The following is a 14241-nucleotide window of genomic DNA, read 5'->3' on the forward strand; positions in this document are numbered from 1 at the left end:
AAATGGAACTTTTATGTTATTTTTTCCAGCATATAATTAAATTCACCAATAATTATAATTTTTAGTGGACAGGTCAAAAAGACAAAAGTTGAGGATGCTGAAATGATAATAAAGTGATGAATCATATAAGCAAGGCTGGACAGAAGAAAAAGTAAAAACAAATTAGCTAATATATTTGGAAGAATATGTAAAAAAGACAAACAATAACAAGCATTGGCAAGGATGTGGAAAAAACAGAACCCTAAAACTTTCCTAGCGGCAGTGTAAAATGATATTACCACTTTAGAAACAGTCTGGCAATTCCTCAAATGACACAGCAATCCCATTTCTAGGTATCCACCCAAGAGAAATGAAAATATATGTCCAGGCCGGGCACGGTGGCTCACGCCTGTAATCCCAGCACTTTGGGAGGCAGAGGCGGGCGGATCACAAGGTCAGGAGATCAAGACCACGGTGAAACCCCGTCTCTACTAAAAATACAAAAAATTAGCCGGGCGCGGTTGTGGGCGCCTGTAGTCCCAGCTACTCGGGAGGCTGAGGCAGGAGAATGGCGTGAACCCGGGAGGCAGAGCTTGCAGTGAGCCGAGATCGCGCCACTGCACTCCAGCCTGGGCGACAGAGCGAGACTCCGTCTCAAAAAAAAAAAAGAAAATATATGTCCATACAAAAAGTTGTATACAAATGTTCATAGCAACATAGTTCATAATAGCTGAAAAGTAAAAGCAACTCATTGATATAAAGTGCAGTATTGACATATATAAAGTGCAGTGTACAATGTACATGCAATGTAATATTACTCAGAAAAAAATAAAAAGGTAATGAAGTACTGCTACACGCGACTACATGATGAACCTTCCAAACATTATACTAAGTGTAAAACCATATGCTAGATACTAATTATAGAGCCCAAATCCCAGCAATTTTTAAAAGATGTTATCTGGCAAATCTGATGATTTTCCAACATTAAAATAACATGCCAACCAACTATGGTAAAAAGCAAACAGATATAAAAGTTAAATGTAAGGATTTAAGAGTATCATTGGTCTTTTGACTGAAGTTTTCCAAAGCATATTTCCATAGTCCAGTTATATAAAGTGTTCAGAATAGGCCAATCTGACAGAAACAGAAAGTAGATTAGTAGTTACCTAAGTCTGGGGGCTATGGAAGTAGGGATAAGAAAGTGACTGTAAATGGGTACAAAGTTTCTTTTTGGAGTGCTGGAAATGTTCCAAAATTATGTTATGGTGATGATTACACAGTTCTGTAAATACACTAAAAACATTTAAAACTTTTAAAAAATCAACTGACCTGAAAAAGGGATCTTTTCTTATTGATCTGCCTCCATATTTTTTCTCATAGTATTGTAAGAGGAAAATCCACAGTACACACTGCAGGTAAGGCTAAAAGAAAAACACGTAGCAGCTCATGACTAAAAGATTTGTTGTAGTTTTTTCCTTTGCCAATGGAACTAAGACTATATACGTCAAGTTCCTTGCCATTACCAAAAGAAATAATCACAACCTTTTTCATACTTGACATGATAAAGATAATTAAAAATAAATTTTAATACAAACCAAAGCAGAATTATTTTTTAGCAAATTCTTCACTTATTTTCTATCTCTGTATCATTCATTTATTGTCAGCTTCATAAAATATAATCAAACACAAAAACTTTGTTTTTGCTTCTAAGAAAGACACAACTGTAATTAAATAGAATTAATAACATGTAAAAGGCTAAGTATATTAAAGTGAACACATTCAGTAAATGAAAGGTACTCCCCATTGAAATACAGATTAGCTAGCGTTAAGTAACATGCTTAACTTTTTATGCACCTTCTTTTTCATGCAACAGGATAAAAAACTAAACATAGTTAAAACCATAGGACCAAACTATTCTTAAGGTAACATGCTAACTCACAAAAACACTTTATTTCTTACCGATATAACAGCTACTGAAAGCCTATCCCATGGATTATAGGTGTCCACATTTTTTCGTACATTCTTCCAAGAAATCTAAGACAAAAAGTTTTGAAAATATGTAAGCTGCAATATGTAGAAATATTTGAATTAAAATGAAAAAATGTATTTTGTTTAGCAAACGTGTACTTTCTATAAATAAGTTAGCTATTCATATTAGTAAGTTATATTTTTTACTTAAAATCTTCCCTGTCCCAAAATATTTCTGAAGATCAATATAAATTAAACACATTGAACTGAGACCTAAAAAGGGAAGCAGGGGTAGTAAGATTAGTAAGTAGAATTAATTAGCAATTCTAAATCAAGAATTTATAACAATATTTTTCTAATCACATGGAAAGTTTTTCCAATTATCCAGCCTTAATAAAATGAATCTGGCTTTTGTCTCCATTTTTTCTTGTAGAAAATCTCTTACACTTTATTCTTTCTCATCCCTTTATAGTAAAATACATTATTTAATCACCGATAAACTCCTAAAAACAAATACTGACTGAAATCATGTCACACTTCTAATTATATACATCATTTTGAGCATCAGAGAACCTGTAATGAACATAGCCCTTTTCCTTTGAGAATTTACAGTTTAGCAAGAGCTTACAATAATTTATGTTGCATTAATAATATCTAAATCAAGCAGTAGCCATTAGCCTGATGCATTTTACTATTTTCTGTACAAGAACTAACATCCCCAATTCAGACCATATTTATTTATGTTTTTTAACATATTAAAATATTTAGCAGAATTACCTTTATGAAAGAAATCAGGCAACCTAGAAGTGGATAGATTGGAATGATGATACAAAAGGCATAATGAAGAATAGTTGCAATTGTGTATCCCATAAAGAAAGTTATTTCAGTGATTGCAACACAAGCCAACGCTGTCTAAAGAAAAAAATAAACAAGTGACGAAGTGCTTACAAACTTCATACAAACTGACTTACAAATTGGTGTCTAAGCATTAAACTATTTTTTCAATCCTCTAATAAAACATGAAACTAGAGACGATATTTAGCCAGCAAGCAACAAGAGTATCACTTGTTTGTAGCTAGTGTCCTTGATACACTAGTTGCTAAATGTCTTCCATATTGTTCCTAGGTGGAAAGGATGATTCAGAAGACAAATGTACACACAAAAAGAAGCTCCCAATTATCTACCTAAATTCTGCACTTACAAAAGACATGTAACATTTTTAGTATAATCAGGAAGAATTCGTGACTTTTAATTAAACTGCTATGGAAAGTTGAAATAATGTAAAATGTGACTTACCACAGAATAGACAAATGACCAAAATTCTTTGGTATTTAAAATTTTCTTAAAGGTGAAAGAAGCAATATAAGTGAACAGAATAAGTGATGGAACATAACCAATAAGGCAAAAAACCTGTAAATCAGAAATATGTTTCTATAAAAATATGAATAGCTTGCAATACACACGACATGAAATACTAGTCATATTAAAATATTAAGAAATAATTATTAATACAATCCTAAATAAATCATTTAAACTGAACACTATTTGTAGTTTTTTATACCAAGTAAAATACTATCTCTCATTATTACAAAAAGCAAGTATAGCTAGCTACAACTTACTCTCTCTCAAATATTAGCTACTATTTTAATATACAGCACTTTATTTTTTAAAGTTTAAGAAAAACATTATTTTATATGGCAGAAACTAACATATAAGGTCATTACGATCTCTGACAAAATCGGTAAGTTTAGTTTCAGCCTCACCTGAAACTAACCTTGATGATGAGGTTTAGTCATCAACCTCACCTAACTCTGTTTTCCCTTTTTCCTAATAAAGTATTCAATGAAAGGGCCTACTGTCCGTCATTTACATGTGAATCAGTCTCTTCTTTGATATTTTAAGCTATATTTTATTTTATTTTAAATAATTTCTAGTTTTACTTTACATTCAGGAGATACACGTGCAGGTTTGTTACACAGGTATACTGCCTGATGCTGAGGTTTGGGGTATGATTGGTTCTGTCACCTAAGTACTGGACATAGTACACAACAGTTAGTTTTTCAACCCTTGCTCCCCTTTCTCCTGCCCCCATCTAACAGTACCCAGCGTCTATTGTTGCCATTTTTATGTCCATGTTTACCCAATTGAGCTCCCACTTATAAGTGGGAACATGCAATAGTTGGTTTTCTGTTCCTTTGTTAATTCACTTAGAATAATGGCCTCCAACTGCATCTGTGCTGCCGCAACAGACATAATTTCATTCTTTTTTATGGCTGCACAGTATTCCGTGGTGTACATGTACCACACTTTCTTTATTCAATCACTGGTTGATGGGCTCCTAGGTTGATTCCATGTCTTTGCTATTGTGAAAAGTGCTGCAATGAACATACCAGCTCATGAGTCTTTTTGGTAGAATGATTTATTTTCTTTTGGATATATACTCAGTGATAGGGTTTCTGAGTTGTAAGGTAGTTTTAAGTTTTTTGAGAACTTTCCAAACTGCTTTCCATGGTTGCTGAAGTTTACATTCCCACCAAAAGTATATAAGCATTTCATTTTCTCTGCAGCCTTGCCAGCATCTGTTGGTTTTTGACTTTTTAATCATAGCCATTCTAACTGATGTGAGATGGTATCTCACTGTGGTTTTGATTTGCATTTCTCTGATGATTAGTGATGTAGAGCATTTTTTCATACATTTGTTGTCCACTTGCATGTCTTCTTTTGAGAAGTGTCTGTTCGTATCTTTTGCCCACTTTTTAATGGAGTTCGTTGTTTTTTGACTGTTGAATTGTTCAAGTGCCTTATAGATTATGGATACTAGGCCTTTGTTGGATGCATAGTTTGTATCTTCTCCCATTCTGTATGTTGTCCATTTACTCTGGTTATAGTTTCTTTTGCTGTGCAGAAGCTTTTTAGTTTAATTAGGTGCCACTTGTCAATTTTTATTTCTGTTGCAATTGCTTTTGAAGACTTATTTAGTCATAAATTCTTTCCCAATGTCTAGAATGTCCCAATATTTCCTAGGTTTTCTTGTAGAATTCTTAAAGTTTGATGTCTTACCTTAAATCTTTAATCCATCTTGAATTACTTTTTATATATGGTAAAAGGTGGAGGCCCAATTTCATTCTTCGGCATTTGGCTAGCCAGCTATCCCAGGACCATTTATTGAACACAGAGTCCTTTCCAATTGCTTATTTTTGTCAACTTTGTTGAAGATCAGATGGCTATAGATGTGTGGCTTTATTTCTGGGTCCTCTATTCTGTTTCATTGGTCTACATGTCTGTTTTCGTACCAGTATCATGCTGTTTTGGTCACTGGAACCTTATAGTATAGTTTGAAGTCAGGAAATGAAATGCCTCTGGCTTTGTTCTTTTTAGGTAGGATTCTTTTTTTTTTTTTCTTTTTCTTTTGAAATGGAGTCTCTCTCTGTTGCCCAGGCTGGAGTGCAGTGGCATGATCTCAGCTCACTGCAACCTCCACTTCCTGGGTTCAAGCGATTCTCCTGCCTCAGTCTCCTAAGTAGCTGGGACTACAGGCACATGCCACCACGCCCAGCTAATTTATTGTATTTTTAGTACAGATGGGGTTTCGCCATGTCAGCCAGGATGGTCTTGATTTCTTGACCTTGTGATCCACCCGCCTCGGCCTCCCAAAGTGCTGGGATTACAGGTGTGAGCCACTGCGCTCGGCTTACGTAAGATTCCTTCAGCCATTTGGGTTCTTTTGGGGTTCCATATGAATTTTAGAATAGCTATTTTAAATTCTGTGATGAATAATGTTGGTAGATTGATAGGAACAGTGTCGAATCTGTAGATTGCTTTGGGCAGTATGGCCAGTTTAACATATTGAGTCTTCTAATCATCTCTGAATTCCTTCAGCAATGTTTTATAGTTCTCCCTGTAGAGATCTTTCATCTCCTTTGTTAGATGTATTCCTAGGTATTTTAATTTTTTTGTGGCTATTATAAACGGGATTGTGTTCTTCATCTGGCTCACAGCTTGCCCATTATTGAGATATAGAAATATTAAGCTATGTTTTAAACTATGGAATAAAAGAGCTTATCCTTTGTGAAATTATTTTCAGGCATAAGTAAAATCAAGAAAGGCATTTTAAGGAAGGAATATATTAAAGCGTTCCTGATTACACCCAAGTAGGTGGTCTACATGAAAGATCATTTTAGTTTCAAGAAATTATTTTAAAATGGTGGTAAATTATTGTTTTAAAAGTCACTTATTATCATATAAAATGATTACATGTATTAAATACAATAGATACTTGCTCAATTTTCTTTAAAAAATAACCAAATTATTCAATAAGTCAATTGTTATGTTTATAAATAGTTTTTAAATAACATTGTATCTATAAATAGCATGAGTACAACACTAACTTACCACAGCAAGGAACTTTACAGTATAAAAATACAATCCATAATGAAATGCCAATAAGCTTCCTAGCATCAAAATAAGAATGATAAAAAATAAGGGGATATCAACAACAGCTTGTCCAATCCAATATGCAGATGGCAAAAGACCTGAAAGTTTAAGTTGAGTATAAGCTTTGATCTAAAAAAAAAGAAAAAAATTATAACTTTAGACACTTTAGAAACACACAAATAAATTAGTAAATTATCGCAGATCTCTTAATACTACATCAGCGAAACCAAAAAGGTCACATTCCAGGCTATAGGTAATAAAAGTCCCCCTCACACTAAATAAAAATTCCATTTAGCCTTTAATTTGGCTCACTATTTCTAAGTAGTAATAATTTCAACAAAATTTTTAAGAATCAGAAAACAGTAGTGCTAAGAAACTGAGATTAAAATAAAACAAAAAGTGTCACGGCAGTTGGGGTTAACAGCCATACAAAGAATAAATAGCCAAAACATTACAGCTTTTGAAATACTGTGGAAACAGATGGGAAGATAATGTTTACACAGAAAAAGAATTCTCATTTTTAAAAATGAACCTTTCATAAATAAAAACACTAATAAATTGCCAAGTATCCTTTGGATTTACATAAGGCTTTCAGCTTAAGTGAAAGCTTCTGAAATGTTCAAAGCCTTTTATGTACACTGGCATAGTATATAAATCCAAGGTGTTACTTATGTCACAGGTTTGTTAATCATAAACTTAAATGATCATAGTTTTCCTATCTCATGTTCTCATTTAATTTGAAATTTCTAAAATATTTCACAAATCCAAATACCTAACAACTTTATTTAGTTGATTTTTGTCATCTGTAAAAATATCTACTCCTAATAACTAAAGGTATTATATGAAAGAGCTGTCCACAGAGTGAGATAAAGGAAGCATGAAATATAAAGATTAGTTAAGAAGAGGAGAAATGAACAAAATTGGCAAGTTTTCTGTTCAATGAATTATGAGAACATGAGACACATGTAAATTCTAATACAAGAATAAAAACATAAGCCAAGGCAAATGCAATTATTTTGGATAATTCAAACTTCTGTCATTCACACATTGCTGGGAGGGATAATATAAAATGGAATATTCATCCTGGAAAATAATTTGGCAATTTCTTATAAAACTAAACATGTATGATTCAGCAATTACACTCTTGGGCATTTATCCCAGAGAAATGAAAACTTATGTTTACACAAAACCTGTATGCAAATGTTCACAGCAACTTTTTCACAATAGCCAAAAATGGAAAACAATCCAAATGTTTTTCAGCAGGCAAACGGTTAGAGAAAGTGTGATGTATCCATACCATTGAATATTACTCAGCAATAAAAAGGAATGGCTTATAGATACATACGAATTGGATGAATTTCAAAAAAAATGCTAGTTGATAAAAGCTAATCCCAAAAGAAAACTTATTGTGATGCCATTTTACATTTTTGAACTATCAAAATTCTAGAAATAAGAGAACAGAGTAGTGGTTGCCACAGGTCGGAGAGGCTAGGAAAGGGCAAAAAATGGGAATATTTTTGGTGACAGAAATGTTCTGTATCTTGACTGTATCAATGCCAATATCCTGTTATATTTTTCTATAATTTTACAAGATGTTATCATTGGGATAATGTGTAAAGAGTACACTGGCTCTGTCATTTCTAACAAACATGAGTATACAACTATCTCAAAATAAAAAGTTTAATTAAAAATGTTTCAGTTGAAACAAGAAAGAAAAATGCAAATGTCCAGTAAATTTTATTATCGTGCAGTAGGTTATGGATTTCTATATTCCTTATGCTTTTCTATAATTTATATATTACTATAATGAGTATATTTATGACAAAAATTGAATATTATTTTAAAAATAGAGATATGTGTTACTTTTATACTAAACAAATTAATAACAAAATTTCTATTAGAATTTATTTTATTTATTTATTCATTTATTTATTTATTTATGAGATAGAGATTTTGCTCTTGTTGCCCAGGCTGGAGTGCAATGGCATGATCTCGGCTCACTTCAACCTCTGCCTCTCAGATTTAAGTGATTCTCCTGCCTCAGCCTCCCGAGTAGCTGGTATTACAGGCATGCGCCACCACACCTGGCTAATATTTTTTGTAGTTTTAGTAGAGATGGGGTTTCTCCATGTTGGTCATGCTGGTCTCAAATTCCCAACCTCAGGTGATCCACCCACCTCGGCCTCCCAAAGTGCTGGGATTACAGGCATGGGCCACCATGCCTGGCCTAGAATTTACCTTTCTAGAATTTATTAAAATAATGAGTTCATTATTCATCACAGTCTGTAAGTTAATTTAGACAAATTGGTTTTTACTTAATTAAGATCATCTGTGAAAAAGATCAGAAGTTTTATTAGAGGAGTAAGATACAATCTCAGCAGAGTGAAAGAGTGGGAGACTTTGAACAGCCAAAGACTGTACAAGATCACTATATGCCTGAAGGAAAACAAAAGGGAAAGGCGCAAAAAGAAAGTGAAAGAATACCAAAGAACCTCTGTATACTTAGCAATTTCTCCAAGGCCCTAATGATGACAATCACTTTCACCTTTTTTTTTCCCCGTTAATAAGAATTTAGCACCTTGACTACTTAATACCCCTGTTAAAGGATAAAAGGGACAGGCATGTTAGTGTGCCAGTTAAGGACATAAAGATCATAGTCAGTTCCCAAGTCCACAATTTAAACAAGTTGAGTCAACCTGAGCAAGTCATATGAACAATCCCATCTTTGATTTCCTGATCTATAAGAAATCGGTAACAAAAAACTTACCTCACAATGTCGTGAGAATTAGAGAACATAATTTTTAAGGCATGTAGCAAGTCTCAAGTAATAAATATTAATTATCACTACTATTACAATAAGAAACTATAATAAATGTATTTATATTTCATTTACTTATTTCTAAAATAACAATTATAGTAAGCCTTGCAATCATGCAAATAGGTTATTTTTATACAACACTTATTAGCAAATTATATATTTTTAACTGAGTCATTACCTTATGATTCTCTGCATTTTCCATGGCAAAGTAAGGTGGCATTGCAGTAACAATGATTCCAAGCAAAGCTGCTTGAAAATACAGCTCAATTTTAAAAACTATGTCGGTAATTTCCTGAAAGACAACCACAGAATAACAAATGAAACTGAGAATCATTTTATGTCTTAAGATATATCTTAGGATATTTCTTATATCCTAAAAAAAAAAATCAAAACCTCAGAAAGAACATATTAGCATATCTAACCCAGGCATAGTCTACATGAAAGAATGAGTGGCAGACATATTAACAGGTGGTGGTGGACAATGTTACAAACTCTGCCACTTATTAATAACTATCTGATCCTGAGCAAATAATTTTACTTTCATTTTCCTGTCCAGAACACAGAATAATCTGGCATATAAACTAAACTTCGCAATTTAATAAAAATGAATGATGTATTTGAAAAGCAATTAGTATGGCCACCATAGTGGTCCTAAGCAATAATAATAAATATCTAAGAATGATATTTGTGGCTCTTTATTGTCTTTTCAATTGGCAAAATCTATATCCAAGCTCAGCTTCCTATGGAACCCGAACTTCTCCCAAGCAGAAGAGGACTTAACTCCCACAGGCCCCAATGTCGTTAGCTTCCCCAGGGATCCAGGTGCAGTCAGCTAACTTTCCCAGACAATCAATAAACAGCTAACACTTCAAATGCAGAATACCCAGGTCCAAGGATACTATATTATCATCCACCCTCACCAAGGTCAGTTTCCTCCCCTTGTTCTATAAGAATATGTACCCATGGGACAGAGAAGGTACTCTGCACTGGAATAAAATCCACAGTGCCTAGCAGATACCCTGGCACTGGCACAACCCTCCATGGGATGACACAGAGACAGAGTACATCACTGTCTTGTTGAAACCTAGCCTTCTGAGTTTTCCTATTTAGCAATAAAGTCAATTCCATAGTTTAGGTCATATGACACTGCAGAATTTGTCTGAAATTCTGGTAATATGACAGTGGAGGCCAAGAAAGAACCCACAAATATGTAGACTAGTAGTGCAAGAAGTGGAAATGAACGAGACTAGTTGGATCCAATCATACAGAATCTAATGAAGGAAGAAACAAATTTGAAATATTAATATGACTATACATATGAATAGTTAGCTTTAAAAACTCCCATTTATTTCTTTCAAAATATAATATGATTATATGTCAGTGTCTGATGAAAATTATAACTTGTAAAATCTTGTGTAATAGTTATGGATACAGACATATGTAGTAACATCATAAAAACATGTATGGGAATTACAAATTGTGAAACTGAATTGTGGTTACTTCTATGGGAGAGAAGGAAACAAGATTGGAGAAGGGTAACATGAGTTTTCACCTGTATCTTTAAAGTTTTATTAAAAACAAATATTATGCAATATTAGCATCTGAAATATTTGGATAGTAGGTGGTTCATTTTCTGTAGGTTTGAAATATTTCATAATAAGAGATACTTCTCCACAGACACTGTTGCTGGAAATGGAAAATGATGCAACCATTTTGGAAGGCAGTTTGGCAGTTCTTCAAGTGTTAAACATAGAGTTACTAGATGATCTAGCAATTCCACTCCTAGCTATACATTCAAGAGAAATAAAAACATATGCTCATACAAAATCTCGTACTAAAATATTCATAGCATTACTCATAATAGCCAAAAGGTGGAACTAACCCAAATGCCATCAACTGATGAATGGATAAACAGAATGTGGTATTTCACATAAACATTCCATACATTCCTCACAATGATTTAGTAGTAAAAATAAATGAAGCACTGATATGTGTTACAACATGGATGAATCTTCAAAGCAGTATGTTAAGAAAGCAGACAAAAAAGACTACATACTGTATGATTCCCCATTTATATAAAATGTCTAAAATAAGGAAATCCATAGACACAGAAAGTACATTAGTGGTTGCCTAGGGTTGGGAGTGGGTATGAGAGGAAATGAGTGATTACTAATGAGTATAAGGGTTATTTTTTGGGGGGCGGGGTGATGGTATATCTAAAACTGACTGTAGTAAGGACTGCACAACTCTACCAGCATAATAAAAAACACTGAAGTGTATACTTTAAATACTTTAAATAATGGTCAGGTTGATTGGGTATTATATTTCAATGAAGCTGTTTTTAAAAGTATGACAAGAGAAAATAGAAAATATTATTCCAGATATTTGTCCATTTATTTTTAGCATATGAAAATCAAAAGGATTAAGAGAAAAAATGTTGAATACTTTTCTGTAATCTTAAGTTGATTATGATATGCACAATCCAACAGTTCTATCTAGAGGAAAAATGGTTGTGTGGGTGACTTCTCGAGTTTTTTTCAATACCCCAATATCTGGATTTTGGGTAAAAAACATTCATTTAAAAATTATATTATATTCTATGATCAATACAGAACACACTTATTCCTTATACAAATATCAATACCAAAACAGAATCTCCTGTACCCTGACACACACACATACTGGGGAATCCTAAACCTTAATGTAAACCATTTCTCACTTGAGTTTTAAGAAGACTAAGAGGTCTCACAAGATAAACTTCTACATATTTAGTTACTTTTGCTTGTTTTTTTAACAGTTATTACATATATGACATGCATATAGAAATTTATTTGTATATACATTGGCTTACTTGAAAGAATGGGGTACTCCAGATCTGGATGGTTTCAGTCACATTTAAATGATAAAGATAGTAGTTACTAATGATATTCACTAATATAGGTAAAGAATAAACCATAGTACTGTTGAAAACAGCTGCAAAAACATAGTCCTACAATTAAAATAAAAGACACTTATTACATACTGTACATAAGTGGATATATTATTGCTATGTACCAAGCTTTTCTCACCAACAAAGCTAATTCTCATACTGAAAAACTGCTTCAACAACTCACAGAAATAATACTCAATGATAGATAAAGACATCTGGTTTGGAATGTACAGATATTTTAATATTTTAAACAAGCATATAATTTTTTAAAAAAACTAAATTTCTGTAACTTTATATATTGGTCATCTGTGAGGGAATGAAATGTATCAAGACAGCTAGTTATTTCCAAAAGTAAAATCTAATTTCTAACTCATAAGGTCAAATCAACAAATAATTAATTTTAGAAGAAATGTTTTAATCTTGCATAACTCCCAAATGGATATTCATTCACAGGATTCATCTTACCTTTTCTAAACGCATCACATTTAAAGCCGCACTATGGGGAGCCACGGATACATAGTCACTGTCATTAATCATGGTCACCATTATGTTCTGGCTTGTGAAAAAGCTAATAAGATCACTGATATCTGAGTCTGGTGTTAGAAAATAAGCAAATAATAAAGAATGAGTTTAAACGAGGCTTTTAGTAACATTGGGAAGATAATTCTAGTTTTAAAGAAATATTTTATTTTCATTAGCGAATACACAAGTAAGTACATTGGCTCTGAAGCCAGTCAGCCTGGTTTTAAAGCTGAGTTGTAACATTAAACTATTCGTCCTTCAAGCAAGTTACCTAGATGCTCTGGACCTTAAGTTTCCTCTTTTGTAAAGTGGGTAAAATAAGTATATCTGCCTTATAGGTAGAGTGATCATGAAGATTGAATGACTGAATATATACACAGAGTTTAGAACCTGACACATAGTAACTGTGCATATTTTAGCTGCTGCCGCTGCTGCTGCTGCTACAACTATTATTAACATTGAAAAGTTAACCTATAATACATGAAATTTCATTAAATAATAAGAATAAAAATTGGACAATTTTAGGTAACAAGATAACCTGCTAAGCTTGGAAAGGTATAGGCGTGGTAACATCATTCCCTAGAGGATTTTTTTGTAGGCTCTGGGCAGACACGTCAATTGCCTTAACTACCTTAAAATATTCAAACAAATAATCACATCCCTATCTACATTCTCTAAAGTACCTGGAGCCAAGAGTAAGATTTTAAATCCTGTCAGGATTTAAATCTATACCAACATGTCTGCCGAATAGATGCAGTTTCCCCTCTATCATAACAAAAACCAGGATTCAGGGAAGGACAAATGTCACTTTGAGAGAAATTTAAATCAAACAAAGCAAAACATTACTAGTAACTGAATAGTATGGCAGGGTGGATCAGACACAGCACCAAATCTCAGTGTCACAGAGAATGGTGACACTACTTTACTCCCAATCAAGTACCTTAACTGATCTCTTATCTCTAACTTGTAAGAACAGCTATGTACCCTGAGAAGAGAGACACATTATAAGTGAAGGAACCACAGCACAAGAGATACAAAAAGCTCTGCAAGGTGGGCAAGATACTACCTAATATATATACACAGAGAGGCCAGTGGTTCAAAAAAAAAGTGGTTTTATTCTGGAACACACATGAGGCTTAGGAAAATATGGCATGCATAAGCAAGCAACTCTAAGAATAAAAAATAAAGAGAAACTGAAAATACTAGAATTTCTAAAGCTTAATGAGAATTAACTCAAAGCAAAAAGATTTTGTTTGAAGCCAAGGTCCTCTTTTTAAAAAAAGAAATATTTGAGATACATGTACAATTCCCTGGACACATATAAAAAATGTCAAGATTATCATAGTGTAAGGATTATATGTTAGCAATATCAAATGTATTTTAAAACCAAAATGAGAATTCCTAATGAAAGAAAAAAATTGCAAAACCTAACATTTTCCATTCGAGTAATTTTCCATTAATTTTCCATGCTCCAAGTAATTTTCCATGTTCTCACTCATTTATCCATCAATAAATGGATCTTTTCCCCAAAGAATGAAGGTTATGTAATATAACAAGCATCAGATTTTAACAGTGATGATTTTAATAGTAA

At 33.1% G+C, this 14241-nt stretch overlaps 1 protein-coding gene across 9 annotated transcripts in view; it reads right to left on the reverse strand.

The window, feature by feature from the left end:
* The window catches only part of ABCA5 (ATP binding cassette subfamily A member 5), a 79882-nt gene that overhangs the window by 13205 nt on the left and 52436 nt on the right, over window positions 1-14241 (reverse strand). For 8 of the 9 annotated variants that reach the window (XR_012426074.1, XR_012426075.1, XR_012426076.1 and 5 more), the window contains exons 21-28: window positions 12594-12721; window positions 12051-12188; window positions 9378-9491; window positions 6340-6510; window positions 3244-3357; window positions 2725-2859; window positions 1939-2013; window positions 1309-1400 (exon numbers count right to left, since the gene is read on the reverse strand). Coding sequence is in view for 5 of the 9 variants with exons in the window: in XM_065531907.2 (XP_065387979.1) it covers window positions 1309-1400; window positions 1939-2013; window positions 2725-2859; window positions 3244-3357; window positions 6340-6510; window positions 9378-9491; window positions 12051-12188; window positions 12594-12721 (967 nt within the window). In the remaining 4 variants the exon portion in view is untranslated. Of the gene's footprint in view, window positions 1-1308; window positions 1401-1938; window positions 2014-2724; window positions 2860-3243; window positions 3358-6339; window positions 6511-9377; window positions 9492-12050; window positions 12189-12592; window positions 12722-14241 lie in introns of those variants that run through there. The other variant, XM_074020257.1, reaches the window with a different exon arrangement.

This window comes from Macaca fascicularis, chromosome 16 (assembly GCF_037993035.2).
Source record: "Macaca fascicularis isolate 582-1 chromosome 16, T2T-MFA8v1.1".
Classification (NCBI taxonomy): Eukaryota; Metazoa; Chordata; class Mammalia; order Primates; family Cercopithecidae; genus Macaca; species Macaca fascicularis.